Below are 15,086 nucleotides of genomic sequence, written 5' to 3'. Positions count from 1 at the left end.
AGAGCCCCTTCTCCTCGCTTCCTCCAGCCTTGGACACCCCTTAAAGTGACTTCCGGCTCCTCCAGGGCCGGGAAGGGGGGAGGCTCCCTAGAGCCGGGCGGGTGTCATCGGGCTCTGCCAGAGTGGGAGCTGCTGCCTGCGGCGGCCGCCCTGGCGCTTTGAACGCAGCCGGTGCCCGGCACCTGCCGGCGGGGAGGGAAGCATCTGCCTGGCCGGGCCTCCCACGCTCTCCTCGGGTGCCCTCTCCTGCCCCCAACACTGACGTAAAAGCGCGTGAGAGTGTGGGGGGAGCAGGCGCCCCCGGCCGTTCGTGGGCGGGGCCAAGGGAGGGGTGGGGGGAGCTTATCTCCATCCTTCCTGGGAGGCGAGAAGGACCGGCCGGCCACCCGAGACCGCAACGGCCAGAGGTTCCTGGCAGGTGCGCCATCGGCTCACGACTCTCCCGGCCCTTCTGCGCTTCCGCAGGTATGGCGACGCTTCCTGCATCGGCCTGTCGGCATCCGCGGGTGGCGAGGGGGGGGAGGGAGAGGGGCTGCTCGGGGATTCGCGGCTCGCGTCCCGCTCCCTCCTTTCTGCCGCCGAGGCCGGAGGGGAAGTTGGCTGCGGCCGGCAGCTCCTCCAACCGAGAAAGCCTCGGCGGCGGCGAGAGGGCGCGAGTTGGCTCTCTCCTGGCCTCCCGTTCGCTCCCCGGGAGCTTTCCGTGGAAAGGGAAGGTCTCCTCCGGCCCCGATCCCGCGGGGCTCTTCTTTCCCCTGAGAAGGGCGGAGCAGAAGATTTGGCCAGGGGAGGATGGCTGGCTGGAGGGGGTCTGGTCGGGGGAGCTCCTCGACTCCCAGCTCCGCCCTGCAGGTTTTCCCAAGGAAGGGGGACTGCTGCGCTCCCGCTTCGTGCCTTTTCTGTTTCTAGGGCTCATCACCTGACCAGCAAGAACGAGGTGCCCCCTCTCTCTCTCCCCCTCCCTCCCTCCCTCCCCCTCTCTCAGAGAAAATGCAGGGCAATGGGAGAGGGGGAAGCAATGTATGCCCCTCCCCAGGGCGATTTTGTCAGGCAAGCTTTGTGGGCCGGTTCAGGTGCCAGGGAACCGAACCTGCACTGAGGGAGGTGAGGCTGAACTTCCATTCCGCTCTTCAGACTGTTTGGCCTGAGGGGGCTCCCGCCACCAGGGGGAGAAAATGGAGGGGAAACAAAAGGGCAGAGGTCGCATCAAGGGCATTGGGCTGACAGCCTCTGCCCGACCCTGGGATGGGAAGAGGGGACTTTGGTCGCGTCCATCTTTGGCCAAGCAGTTCCTTCCGGGCCACCAGGTGGGTCTCTGTGTTCCCCACTGGCATTTGGCTCAGCCTGCCCTTGGTCCTTGCCCTCCCTCACTCCGAGGTGGTGGCTGCACGGTTAACCAAAAAGGGCTTTGGGCTGAAGCTTTGACTGCCACCCATTGCCTGGACTTGGACTCGATGCGAGAGGGCGGATATACTTGCTCCATCCAGATCCCGAGGCTGCATTTTCCCCAAAGGCACAACCTGTCCTGGGACAACGTGCCCCCCTCCCCCCCCGCCCCCCCGGTTGTAGGGTGCCAAGGGGGGCTTCTGCTGAAATCTACGGGAAGCAGGAAGGACCAGCTAGGCAGAGATGACCAAATGGCTCGCACGGATCATGGGGCCACCTTCTCTTGCTGGGCTTAGCTCCTCCTCTTCTCCTTGCCCACCCTCATCCTCCGTCCCTCCCAAGGGGGGCCTGTCACAAGCCCATGCGCCCTGCGCCCTACTGGAGGCCAGCTGGGCTGCTTGGGGAGGGCTGGGGGGGGCTTCCCGGGGTCTTTATGGATGTCTGTGTCCCTGCAGCCGCAGCTGCTTGTGCGAGCCATGAAACTGGAAAGTGCAGCCGACTCGCAGCTGGAGTTCACCATTGCCACGGAAAGAGACTTCGAGGAGATCCTGGCCATCTCCAAGGGGATCTACGGAGGCCTCGACTACCTCCCAAGCCGCTACCATGCCTGGATCCATGAGCCGAACCGCACCGTTGTGCTGGCCAAGAAGAATGGCCTAGTGGTAGGAGCCTGGGCAGAGCTGCCTCTCTTCCCCAACCCTTCAGCTTCAATGGAAGCCGGGCAGCGAGACCCTCCGTCATGGGCGGGGGAGGGGGAGGAGGAGGACACGGGGCCTTTGGCTGCCCAGTGACCGCCTCCCCAAGGGGACGACCCCAGGAGCCTGGCCTCCCAATGTCCAGGGGGCACCGCTGCATCCTTCTGTTTTCAAGAGAGGCTGAGTTATGGCAGCATTCTGGGTTTGCCCATGGCTCTCAAGAGGGGCGCCTCCCTCCCCATAGTGGAGGGTCCAGCCAAGCTTACCGTCCAGACTCCAGACAAACCACTTGGCCCTACATTGGCAACAGGCAACATGGGGAGAAGCCCCCCAAGGAAGAGGGGGGACCCGGCCTCGCCTGTTCTTAGGCACACGGATTGCGCCCCAATGACTTCTCTTGTCAGGTTGTGAAGGGAACAGCCGGAATTTGACAAATAGTTTCTAAACATGCATTGCCCCGCCAAAGCCCTTGGCTGGGGGCCAGGTTGGGTTAGCCGTGCGGTCCCTTTTGTGGTCTTCAAAGCGGAAGAAGAGACACCCCTGAACCAGAAATCCAGAATTCTTCCAAAGGGTCTTTCACTTTGCTGAACAGGCCACACTTGGGACATCTCCCCCCCCCCCACCCAGAACCTTTGGGAAGGAATCCTCAGGCCAAGCACTGCTTGGATGCTCCCCCCCCCCCGCAAGTTTCATCAATTGGAGAAGAAGGGCCCCCAAGGAAAACCCCCACCCCTCCCCTTCAGAGCAAGCCGTAGTTTCCTGGTCCCTGGGTTGTTCCTCTGGGCGTCAGGTGGGGCTCTGGTCCCCATCAAGGAACCTGGGGGGCTTCCTTGGTGGGGTGCGGTGGGGCTGATGGAGTTTGCCAGGACCCCTCCCGTGCTTGCTCCATCCATCGGACCCCTTGAGAGTTAACTCTCGGCTCCCGCCGCCATCTGCCCCCAGATAGGGCTCCAGTCGGTCTACATCATTGACGCGGGAGAGACGGCCCTGGTGGAGGGGCTGCGCGTTGCACCCTGGGAGCGTGGCAAAGGCGTGGCTGGGGACTTGCAGCGATTCTGCTCTGCCATGGTGAAGGAGAAGCATCCAGAAGTGAAAGTGTCCCGCCTGACCCGGGACGACAAGCTGGGGGCCAAAGACTTGAGGAAGTATCGCGTCATTGCAAAACAGGTGAATGGACCCCGCTCTGGAGCCACCTGTCCCTTCTGGGGGGAGGCAGAGGAGGCGGGCGGGACCAAGTGGACCAAGGGGCTGGGTGAGAGGTGGACGCAGGGCCAACTGCCGCCTCCGGTTGGGAGTGCAAACCAGGGCTCAAGGTTGTGGGCAGCCCGGCAAGCTGAGGCTGAGGACTCAGTCCTTCAGCCAGGCTGGGGGCACTGCCAGAAGGCACAGTCCCCAGCCCTTGGGATTGCATGCCCGGGCCTGCCTCCCGATGCTGCGGTCCCCTCGGCTCTTTGGGGAGGAGGCTGAGGTCCCCGTTGGGCCCGGACGAGGAGGAGACCCCTAGAGCAGAAGGGCCTCTGACCACGGAGATTACAGCGGATTGTTCCCAGCCTGGCTCCTTCTGGACCCCAGAGTCCGAGGGAGGGGAGGTGGCCAGCTGCTCAGCCCAAGGCCCCTCCCAGGCACAGGAGGGGATGGCACAGCTGCTGGCCAAGCCCAGCCTCTCAGTCCCCCCTCCTGCCAGGGAGTCTCGTGGCTGGGCCCACTTCCCTTCGCCCCCTTCTTTCCACTCCTCTTGGGAAAGGCCCCCAGGGTCCACTTGGGGCCCATCTACCGTGGCCAGAGGAAGCGGGGCCGGCCCCAAGAGGCCAGCAGGCAGAGGGAGTCAGCCCCGCAGCAGTCCATGGCTCGGTTGCTGCCCCGCCAGGCTCTTCTCCCCCCTTGACAAAGACCCCTCCCCTCCCAGGGGATCCTTCTGCTGCGCTTCCAGGCCCAGGAGCTGCTCTCCCGCTTGGACGCTGTGGTGCTGGCTCGGGGGGGCTTCCGCCTGGAGCCTTCGGAGCTGCTCCTGGAGAGAGAGGTGCCGGAGGTCGTGCTGAGGGAGGCTTTCCGGAGCGAAGTCCTGCCGAACCAGACCATCATCCAGGACTGGCAGCCCTTCAAGGCCACCCGGAGCAACCTGGGCCTCCTGCAGAAGAAGAGCCTGCGCTGGGTGGTTGACCGGAAGGCCCGACCGACCGTGGCTACCCTGAGCACCCAGCCCTTCGCCATCCCGCTGGGCAAGGACTGGCAGTACCTGAACATCGACGCCTTTGGCCGCAACCTGGCCCAGCTCAAGAGCCAGCTGGTCCACCACCTGCGCCTCCAGGTGCCCGGCCTGCAGGGCGGCGTCATGTGCCAGCTGTTCCTGGAGCCCCAGCTGTGGCTGGAGATGGCCGCCTTCTGCCAGGAGGCCCTGGGCCTGGAGCTGGCGAAGGACTACACCGAGCAGTACCTGCTGGAGGCTGACATCTGAAGGGGCCCCGAGAAAGCCTCCTCCCTCCCCGAGCCCCCTTGCCCACCAGGGGTCTCCCTGCCTCTCCGACAAGCCCAGCCTGCCCTCTTGGGGGTGGGGACGCCCAGGCCATCCCGGTGCAGAAGAGGCGAGCCCCACCCCACCCCTTGTTGGCTCCTGCACCAGGGCCTGCAGCCCCAGCCCTTCCCGAGGGAGCAGCCCACGGGAAGGGGAGGACGGGTGGCCTCTCCAGAGGGCTGGGCCCCAACCTGTGTCCCGGGCACGAAAGCCCCCTCAGCCTAGATGCTCTCGCTCTCGGCCTCCCTCCCTCTGCTCAGTGCTTTGGCTGTTGGCCGTCTCTCCCTCACAGTCATCCTGCTTATGCCCCACTGCTGCCCCACAGGAGCCTTGGCATCCAGCATTCAGACATGGTGGAAATCTCAGTCCAGTGAAAAGCCTTCGACCTCTGAGTGAACCTCAGTCCTCCACGCTCCAGGGGGCGCTGAAGCCGGAGCTCCCCATCCAGCGGGAGGCCCTTCCGCAGGGCCAGGGCAGAAAAGCAGCGACTCTGCCCCCCAGCGCACATCCACACCCTGGTCTTCCAAGTGGGGAAGGCCAACCGCTGCTCTTCCAGCCAGGCTGAGCGAGGGAAGGGCCGATTCTAGGGGACAAAGGCCCTCCAGACAGGAGCCTCCGGAAGGACGGAGGGAGCTGCCCCTGGGAGGCCACGGGCGCAAGGTGGCCCCGTGGGCAGCCCTTAGCCTGTGGGGCCAGCTGAGGTCCTCTGTGGCGGCAGACCCTTCAGCGGCGCTGGGTGCCTTCGTGCCCAGAGTCCCCGCGGCCAGGCCCCTTGCCCCACAGAGGCCCACAGCTGGGCATTGGTCAAGCGTTCCAGCCATGGTCCCCACTGTGGGGCCTCCGCCAAGAGCTGCTCCTGGGGGACGAGGCGTAGCTCCTCTCTGCTCCAGGTCTCCCCCGCCCAGACCCTGGAATGGGCCCCTCCAGGGCAGACCGAGGCAGAGCTGGGGATACCCTCAGCACACCGACGGGGCCGAGCCCCAAATTGCCCTATGACTGTCTCACCCAGTGGCTTCACACAGAGGTCAAGCTGGTTTTAGGCTGCCCTGCCCCTCCTCCTCCTCTCACCCTGGCCAGACCAGCCTCCAAGTCCCTCTGGATGCCCTCTGGATGGCCCTGGAAGCTGCCGAGAGGCCGGAAAGGAGCCGGACCGGGGTGCTCTCTACCCCCCTCCCCAGATTCCAAGAAGGGATCTTGCCCAACAGGGCAACCAAAGCTGATTCCATCCCGTGTCCAAGTCCGAATCCTGACAAGGTTCACCTGAAGACGGGGCTTTGCCCCCAACTCAACCCCCCAGTCAGAAAGGACAACCGAGGCACAGCTGTGCAGCACCACTGGAGGCAGGGAGGGGGGGAGCCTCCCCCGCCCCAGGTTCCTTCAGGCCACCGGAAATGGCCGTCTTTCTGCCAGGAGGCAAGAGGGAGCGGAAGCCACAAGGGCCCCAGCGGCAGGCAGAGAGCGCCCTGCCCCCTTCCTGAGGGGGAGCCAGCCCAGAGGAGCCCCGATTGCTGGCAAGTCAAGGGGAGTCGAGAGGTGGCTGAGAGGGAGGGGCCCCCCAAGAAGCCCTTGCAATAGGATTAGCCACCCCAGGAAAGGCCACGGGAGAGGAGAGTGGCCCACGGAGGAGGCAGCGGGCGAGGACGACAAGCGCTCGGCCAGTGTGGGGGCTGCCACCCAGCAGGGCTCAACTGCCAGGTTCGTCCCCAGGTACAGGGCAGACGGGAGGCATCCAGGTGGTGCCAGGGCCCAATCTAACACAAAGTCACGCACTCACACACTCCGTTCCTCTGGCCCGGGTTACCCAGATACCCCGACCCTCCCTCTCCCTCCCAGGCGGCACCCCAAGGCCAGCTCCTGGTCCACCCCAGCAGGCAGCAGAGCTGGGTCCAAGGCTCCATCCAGGCTGAGGGGGCAGCCCCAAGGGACGCAGCTGCTTCTGCTGCCCTCCCTGGCAACAGCCACCCGGCTGCAGCGAGGGAGCCTGGCAACGGGGCTGCTCTGACGTAGGCGCTGCTCCTGGCAACAGTCAATGTGGCCATGTGGGGAGGGAGGGTGGCACAAGGTCGCCAAGTCCTGTTGCTGGGCCCTCGGCCAAGTTTCCCCAAGGCTCACGTTCCAAGTGAGCTGGAGCATTAGAGGGAGAAGCCCCTCAATGCAAATTCTTTCGCTCCTCCCCCTGACCCACAACAGCCTTTTCTTCCTATCCTCGCCCCTCCTTTTGACCCCGGGGGTGTGTGTGTGCAAGCCACCCTTGCAACTCCGTCCTCCTGGGAGGTGGGGAGGGCACACCCTCCCTCCCTCCCTCCCTCGTAACTGACGAGCCCCCCTCCATTCTCTGGAGAGAATGGCCATTTAGAAAGGGGAGGGGCCGCATGCAAACCCAGTTTCCCTTCCAGCACAGCTGCAGCGCCTCTGTCTAGTTCCCTGGGGTGGCCTTTTCGGGGCCATAGGGCGAGTTCTCTTCCAGAGGTGGGGCAGGGCAGCCAGGGGGCAAAAAGGAAGCAGCACCTGTGGAGCTAGAATGGCAGACCGTTGGCTTGTCCTTCCGCTTTCCCTGGGACGGACACTGGGAGGAAAGTGGCCGGAAGCTCCTCCCTCAAAGGCCTCACCAGGACGAAAGGGTTGCGGGCCCCTTTGATCGACAGCCCGTCACTTTTGAGGGATGGGGCAGAAAAGGCCGGAGAAGAAACAGCTGGGCGAATGAAAGGCCCAGGAACACGGGGAGCCCCCATAGCCCAGCCTGGTTGAGCCGGTTCTTCCCTCAAGGACCCTGCTGGTTTCGGGCAGATCCACAATTCCCAGTTCCTCTCCTGTCCTTTAAATGCCCCTCTCCTCCTCCTCCTCCTCCTCTCTGGCTGGTTGCCTTGGGACCCTCCTGGCCAGAGAGGCCCGGTCTCACAGGAGGGCCCCCTCCCCCACGGCGCTTGTCCTGGTGCCCCAAAATAATAGTGGGCAGAAGCAGCCTTGGAGCCCCCTGGACTTTCTTAGTGTCCTGCCTGTATGGTCTTTGATGAATAGCCCAGAGTAGAGAGTGCACACAGCGCTCCTTCCTTCCTCCTCCATTCCCCCACAGCAACCACCACCCTGGGAGGTGGTTTGGACTGAAAGAAAGGGATGGCCCCAAAGTCAGGCAGCCGGCTTCTGTCTTTCATTTCAGGTCTAGAAACCAGGAGCACCTGAAGTTATACACTTGTTCCTTGCAATCAGCCCCCAACTACTTGGCTATCAGCATTTGCTACCCTTATTTTTTTTCCCCTTGGACATCTTGAGTGAGCATTCTGCCAAAGTCAACTATCTTTGTGCTAGGTTTTCATTGAAGTAGGAGCCACGATTATTTGTTCAGCTTGAATGCAACTGCCTCGGTCTTTGGTAGGCTGGCATTTTTCAATACAACCAGGACAGCAGATCATTCAGGTTCTCTGCCCACCGCACATTAACATCTGGAGCAGAACATCTGCCTCAGAATTAATGGATGTCCTTTCTGGGGGAGTTTTAAGGGAGGCTGGGGCGGCCTCTGTTCCTGCCTGGCATGGAGCCAGGCTAGGTGACCCCCAACCCGCCAGTTCCAACCTTCTGTGGCTCCGTGCCCCGCATGCAAAGCTTCCAGCACACCTGCATCCCCCCCACGCAGCCCAAACCTCCCCACAGCGGCTCCTTCTACAGAGATCATCAACGTATTATGTTAAGAAGAAAAATAATCTCTCCTGGCCTTTTATTGTTGGCCCTTTCTCAAAACATTCCCTTAGTGAACTGTTTATTCTCAGGCACGTTCCATCAGTTCCAAAAATGCGGTTTTGTTTGCGTTCACTGTTGTTACCTTTTGCTTTTGGTAAAAGAACAAGGAATGTCCTTTATAGTGGCAGCCTTTGCAGAGTCGTGTTGACCGAGTCATGCAGCCACATGCAATCCACCTCCTGATTTTAACATTTCTCCAGTTACACTGCAGGCCTAACCATTCTCAGTATTTTCGCAGTATTTAGGTTTTCGTTTTCATTATTCCTTTTCTGGAAACTAACATTAATAATATTAAAAATACTGAATGCCAGCTCTTTGTTTGTTTGTTTGTGTAACATTAATCCAAGTCCACTCTTCCTTTGCTAACCTCTGAAATAGTCCTGCCCTTACTTTCATTTGAATCCAACTTTCATCAGCTTGATGTTCATTCAGTTTAGTAGGTTCCTTGTTCAGTCCCCTGCACTCACTTCCAAACAGGTGCAGCTTTTATTTCTGACCGCCTCCACTTCTTCTGCCTTTCAGGTTCCTTGCCATTTTCGGGGGCCTCCTCTGCTCCCCTTAACTGCCTCTTGGCTGCATTGAGTCTCGTGGATGTTCTCACCTAGTTCTGTACGGAAGGCTGAATCCCATAGGTGCTCGGATGGCTTTTGCTGCCTCTGGCACCGTCACAATAAACGCTTCAAAGGAATTGGGTGCCGATCCCCATTTCAAAAAAACTCTTGAGGAAATTGTGGAGAGTAATGCCAAGGGCAACCTTCTGTCTCCCAAGCAGGCAGCCCCCAGCTTTGCTGCATAAAGGCTGCCTGGCATCACGGACGCTCCCAGCTCTCCGTGTCTGCTCCTCCGGGGGCTCAGAGGATAGGCTGGGTTTTGTCCAAACCAGCTAAACTTTCTCATCTGGCTACCTTGGCTGAGCCCCCTTTTGGGGTTGTCTGACTGAAAACAGAGATTGCAGGCGGAACCCCTTCATCCCTGCACCCCAAATTCTCCCAGGCTTATATGAGAAGCGGCACAGCCTGAAACCTGAACCTTTGCTCAAGATGCCTTCGCTTGGGGGGCTTCAGCAGACAAGGCCCCGCTGCAGGCCCTGGGACCTCCACCCACCCCCACCCCCTCTGTGCTTCGTGGGCCAAGGCAGTTGGTCCTAGGCATGGGAGCCATGGGAGAAGGACCCGCCTCCCTTGCTCAGAGTGGGAGGAGGGGGTCTCCCCTGCTGTTCCGGGAGGAAGCCCCCTCTCCCAGCTTCTCTTTGGAAAGGAGGCAGGGTGGACAGCTCAGGCGATGATCTGGTGAGACAATTGGGACCAACCCCTTGATTGGCTGCCAGAACTCGGGCCTCCCTCCTCCTGGCCCCATTTGAGGCTGCGGGAGGGGCTCAGCGCAGTTATTCCACACTGGAGTCAAAACTAAGAGCACCCACTGCCCCCTTCTCCCTGCCCCCTCCTCAGAAGGAAGGATGAAAAGACGTGGGGGTCAGGGGGACGCAGCAGAGCTCCAGAACCTTCCAGAAGGAACTTTGGAGAAGTTGGAGGGAGAGTCTCACCAGAGCAGGGCAGGAGACCAAACTCTGGGGGAGGAGTGGCCTCAGACGTTTGTTCTTGGACCTTCCCTTGCATTAGCTCCCCCACCACAAAGTTCTCTCCAGACTTGGAGAGCGTTGGAGAGTGCAAACCTCCCTCCTTAGTGCTCAGCCTTGGAAGAGGAGGAGGAGGAGGAGGAGGAGGAGGAGGAGGCCCCTGCAGAAGCTCCTGGCTTAACCTCGACCACCCCCCCAAGCTTCCCCCCCATAAACGCCTCCTGGAACCTCTGCCAAGATTACCCCCAGGGTGAGGAAGGGGCGGGAGAAAGGCTGTTTGGGGCAAGAAGGGCTGGGATGGACTCCACCCCTCCCCCATCTTTGAAGGAATCGTGAGGGATGCAATTGGGAGGGGCTTCTGCCCAGTCAGGGTGGAAGGGCTTACTTACCAAGGCGGGGGAGAGATAGACATACAGCGCTTTCCATAAGGGGAAATTCAAGGCAAACAAGGAGAAGCTCTCCCTTACCCGGCGGCACCACCTGTAAACATGGAGCTGGTTGCCTGGACGGCCTTTAAGGCAACGTGCTCAGAACCACAGCGCTCTCCTTCCCTCGCTCGCTCGCTCCACCTGTTTCCCGAGCTGGGAAATTGTGTTAAGAACGAGCTGATTTCCCCGGGCTAAGGCGGTTGTAAAACAGGCTGCTACTTAAGTGTGGCAGCGATGGCTGAAGATGTTGGGGAATTGGGGAAATTGGGGATGGGTGTGGAGGCGGAGTAAGCCCGTCTGCCTAACGCCTCAAAAGACAGAGGGGACAAAACTGGATTCCCACTGCCAAGTCAGGCCAAGGACCTTCAAGAACTAGGATCGAAACTGGTCCAGCTTAACCACTGTACAAGTAGATCCCTTCACTGACTTGGCTGTGCGTGTCTTGGGAACTTCAAAGGACCGTGTTCAGACGGGAAACGGATGGACGCCCCCCCCCCCTCAGTGATCTCCTCATCTGACGATCCATAGAAGCCCTGGCAGAATCTTTCGGATCCACCCACTCAGTGGTCGCTTTTGAAGAAGCGTTGCTGACCTGTCCTTCTGCCCACCGCCCCACAGTGGCTTGGCTGTATCTCTATGCTGGACGCTCCTTTAAAGCCCCTCTCCGCCGGTCTGTTGCACTAAATTTAGCACGGCGGGTCTTCGCCGCGCTCTGCGAGCTCCGTGACTCATTCTCTGCAGCCGTTTACTGCGTCAGCGGATCCAGGAGGAGGAGGAGGAGGAGGAGGAGGAGGCGACCACGAATGTGATGACCGGAGGCAGAGAGTGGGCGGCCACCAGCTACCACGCAGCCACACACTGCGATGGGTGGGGTGGAAGAAGGCCAGACCCACCCTGTGGCCTCCAGAGCAAAAAAATCGGGGGGGGGGAGCTGTATGCACGGGGAGGACCGTGAGCAGCGGAGTGGGGTAGAGAAGCTCTGGCACCTGCTTCTGGTGGCCTTTTGAGCGGCCTTCCAAACTTTGGGTCCTCTTAGCCTCTTAGCTCAGAGACGGTTCCCTTCCTGGCACGCGCTCTAGGGGTGGGGGGCGGGGGGCAGACGCCCAAGACTGTGCCGGAAAAAACATCATCTTCTCCTTTGCGAACCTTCATTATCCGTGACTCATCCCGTTTCCTCTTCCAGCCGCCGCCCCCACCCAGGACCGGCAGTGAGCTGGGAACGCGTGGCGGGGGAGGGCGCCCCATACCTGATTTGGGGATTGGAGCTGCTCGCCCCTTGCAGTGGGATTTGTCCCCCCGCCCGCCCGCCCCGAGTGGCGGGAGGATGGGCGGCTGATCACAGCTGAGGCGCGCAAGGCGGGGTGGGTGGGTTATGATTCACCGCTTCCTAGAGGAGGAAAACATGAGGAGCTGCCTGGTGCAATGGCGAGGGGGGGGATACTGAGCCAACTTTTCCCTCTCACTTCATCCGGTCTAAATTTCCACCCTTATATACCGCTATTGCCTCTCGCCGGTGTCTTTCCTCTCTCATCTCCGTACCGTTCCGGCCTCGCAGCATTTGGCCGCTCTTGGCCGACCGCGGGAAGCTACATAGGAGCGGCTTAGTCCGCGTTAAGCGGGGAGGCAACGAAGAGCCCCGGGAAGAGCAGAGCAGGGCACCCGGGCGATGGCAGAGAAAACGCGCGGCTCTTTCCACGAAGCCGGCGGAACCCTGGGCCCCTCCTGCTCTGGAGGAATCCCCCAGGGCTCTCTTTGCGCAGGTTGGCGGCCGTGGCTCCTCGGGGTACTGGAGCCCTGGCCCAAAGCGGAGCCAAAGCTGGGCTGGAGCTAAGGGAGGCGGCTCCTCCCCAAGGAAAGGCCAGGGCAGGCGGGGAGGGCTGGCCGAGAGCAAAGCCGGAGGGAGGGGAGCTCTCCGAGGTGCTGAAAGGAGGGGCCGCCGGTCCCAGCGGCCAAGCCGGCCGCCCTTCTGCAGGCTCGGATTGCAGGTTTCCGGAAGTTCCCCAAACGCGGGAATGACCCCAGACCGAGGCTTGGTCCAAGAGCAAACAGCCAGAGGACCGAGATGGCCCGCAGCTCCTGACCGCGCTAAGGGAGTGTGTGTGGGGGGGGGGGGCGTTTCCTGCCAGCTGGGCCCTGGATCCGAATCAGACCGGCCTTTTCGTGCCGAAAGAACCATTTAACCAAGGGTGGCATTGAAACGGCTGCGTGGCTGCGTGGTAGCTGGTGGCCGCCCAGGAGACGTGGCTCTCCTAGCCCTTGAAAACACACCAGGGGCACCTTGATGAGATCCAGCGCCTCCCCCCCCCCAATATGACTCCCTAGGACCAGCGCTGTTGTAAAGCCCCCCACTCTGAGGGTGCACCAGCCCTGCCTCAGACATGCAAGCTGGCCCAGGGGCCCCGTTGTGAGATCCTGAGCAACACCAGATCCCGGGGTGGAGGGGTGTCAAACTGTTAGCCGGCCTGGCTGTGAGCTGTGCGTGAGATAGAGCCCCGATGGAGGACACTGTCCACAGCCGCCAAACTCACCAGGGCTTCTGCGGTCACCTTCACACACACACACACACACACACACACAACCTTCAGTCTCACCATCCTGTCAGCCCAGATGGCAGAATAAGTGGCAGGTGCACAAAGGACTGACCAATCCTGGAGCCCAGCTGGCGGTTAGCCACTCCGGGGGTCATTGCTTATTGATTCAGTTTCTATAGCCACCCATCTTAATCAGTAACTCTGGGCAGCTGACAGTTCAAGAAATATATGAAAACACTAAAACGTTTTTAAAACAATAAAAAAAAAAAACAATGGGAAATCCCCCCAAATGATAACTAAGCAACCAATGTTCTTGGCCAGTTAGCACTAAAGGAACGGGACCCTTGACGCATCCAGCAGGGAAGGGTCAGGAACATAGGCTGGTCTTCAGGGCCTTAGGAAAGGCTGACAGGGTTGGGGCAGAGTAGCCGAATTGGAAAGGAACTTGGAGGTCTTCTAGTCCAGCCCCCTCTCCCATTTCTAATCTCCGAAGGGAGGGTGGGGCCACTGCAGAGAAGAGCCAGCCTACAGCTAACAGGGTGACCTCAGAGTCAACCCGCCCCTCCCTCTCCTTTATTGCCAGTGGTTCTCAGGGCCTTCCCTTTCTCCCTTGCCCACCTTCCGGTGGTGTTAGTGGCCATTCGTCCACCCCAACAGGCTGCCTCATGACAGACTCCCCCTTGGCCCGAAGTAAGCCTGGGGGAAGAGGCTGTTCGCCTGCTTGCCTGACCCCTCCAGGCAGACGTGCCCCGAGGAGCCCTGGAAAGGCAGCCCCTGGAGACCAGAGCCCCTGTTCTCGGCCCGCTTTCCCTTACGGCCTGAGCCTGGACACACCTGCCCTGGCTTCCTTGCCCCCACCCACTGCCCCCCCCATGCTACCCAGCCCCTCCTGAGGAGGAACACTGAAGGCTACTTTGTCATCTCCTCAGTTGCTTGGCTCCTCCACAGCCTACTTGTGAGTCACACCACCCCCGTACAGTAGCACTGCTCAGGCCCACCAGCAGCAACAGTCATTTGGTGGCGAGGCTGGAAGGGGGTGGGGTGAACATCCTCCTCTCTTGGAACAGAGGAGCCCAATGAGGCTCCAGCTGCTGAAGGACGGGGGGCTATCAGCACCCATTTCTCCCTACTTCTCCAGCCATTAGGAAGGCTCCTATCAAAGGGGTCATTAGTCAGAGGCCTCCAACTATCCTCCAGGGGCATTAGATGACTTCCCTCGGCCAGAGATAGGCCAGGAATCTGGAGGAGCCGAGGAACTGTGGCCCTTCCTTGCCACATCCCAGCAGCTCCAGGATTTGGGGCACAAGAACTGCTTGGTCCACCTGGATGCAGGTCTCACCAGGTGATCCCTTCAGAAGGGCCCCGCAGGCCAAGCCCTGCTCTGGGCAGGCTTGGACGGATGCTGAGGGTGGGCTTCTCCCCCCCCATCTTCCTTCAGGGACACCCAATGCAAGCGGCCCCTCAGGCGGCCCCGTTTAGCCCCTGGGGGTGGTGGAAAGAAGGTCTCCACCAATCCTTCCCAGTCCCAGATACTGAGAGGAGTTACTGGCTGGAAGTGAGGCTGGACCCCTTCTCGTCTGGCCTTGGGGACCACACCACAGCCAGGCCCAGGAAGTGGAGTCTACCCAACACCCAAGCCAGATGGGCATGGAGGAAGAGAGGTGGAAGGAAGGGGGCCAAAGGGATGTGAAAAGTGCAGCGGGGGGGGGGGCAGATGAAAGCAGGGAGCAGGGAAGGAGTCTTTGGCGCAGGAAGGAAAGGAGGCTTCAAGCTGGCAGGTTGGCCCTGGAAGCAGGAGTGGTGCCGTTCTGGCCACAGCAGTAGGGGGAACGGGACCCACGTCGAATGGAAGTGGCAAGCCCTGGGGGCTGGAGGGGGCTCATCGGCCCTGGGGAAGACCCACCTGTGACCGGGGTGAGTCCAGGCCCTGCATCTTCCCAACAACGCCCTGCTGCCCGGTCTCTTTCTTGGGCCTGTTTGAAAAGAGCAGGGGTTGGTGGAGAATTGCACACTGCTTCATGCCCGTTGCTGTACAATCCCAGCCCCTCCTGCTTAAGGTGACAGGGGAGGGGCACAAAAGCCACTCTTGTTCCACACCTGGGAAAATGTCCTGTTTGCAGCTGCAGGTCCACCGTGGCCAGCAACACCAGGGCCTCCCTGGTGGTCTCCTCCTATCCCTGGTGGCGACTGAGGGCCATTAGGCAAGATTTAGGCGAGCAGGAAGCC

At 60.9% G+C, this 15,086-nt stretch overlaps 1 protein-coding gene across 2 annotated transcripts; it reads left to right on the top strand.

Annotated features, from left to right (window-relative positions):
• Positions 1-326: 326 nt before the first annotated feature.
• NAT16 (N-acetyltransferase 16 (putative)) lies at positions 327-5,489 on the top strand. Of its 2 annotated transcripts, none has more exons than XM_026690787.2 (4): positions 327-465; positions 1,839-2,045; positions 3,021-3,245; positions 3,985-5,489. In XM_026690787.2, exons 2-4 carry the CDS (start codon positions 1,860-1,862, stop codon positions 4,531-4,533), a joined length of 960 nt encoding a protein of 319 aa, XP_026546572.1. In that variant the 5' UTR covers positions 327-465; positions 1,839-1,859; the 3' UTR covers positions 4,534-5,489. The 2 variants fall into 2 exon arrangements, with proteins under 2 accessions (XP_026546572.1, XP_087804738.1); XM_087948612.1 differs by lacking the exon at positions 327-465 and adding an exon at positions 856-1,101.
• The last annotated feature ends 9,597 nt before the right edge of the window (positions 5,490-15,086 follow it).

Source organism: Notechis scutatus, unplaced genomic scaffold (genome assembly GCF_049901735.1).
Source record: "Notechis scutatus isolate UNSWTSFEM ecotype Mainland unplaced genomic scaffold, rNotScu1.2 NSCUCTG29, whole genome shotgun sequence".
Classification (NCBI taxonomy): Eukaryota; Metazoa; Chordata; class Lepidosauria; order Squamata; family Elapidae; genus Notechis; species Notechis scutatus.
The sequence above is the reverse complement of the archived record's forward strand: the minus strand, read 5'-3'. Positions and strand labels throughout refer to the sequence as shown.

Bases quoted from the DNA above. Each gene is read 5' to 3' on its own strand.
- NAT16 (XM_087948612.1), top strand. From the start codon at position 988: ATGCAGGGCAATGGGAGAGGGGGAAGCAATGTATGCCCCTCCCCAGGG. The intron at 1,102-1,838 runs GTGAGGCTGAAC...GTGTCCCTGCAG, and splicing joins CCGAACCTGCACTGAGGGAG to CCGCAGCTGCTTGTGCGAGC. The intron at 2,046-3,020 runs GTAGGAGCCTGG...ATCTGCCCCCAG, and splicing joins CCAAGAAGAATGGCCTAGTG to ATAGGGCTCCAGTCGGTCTA.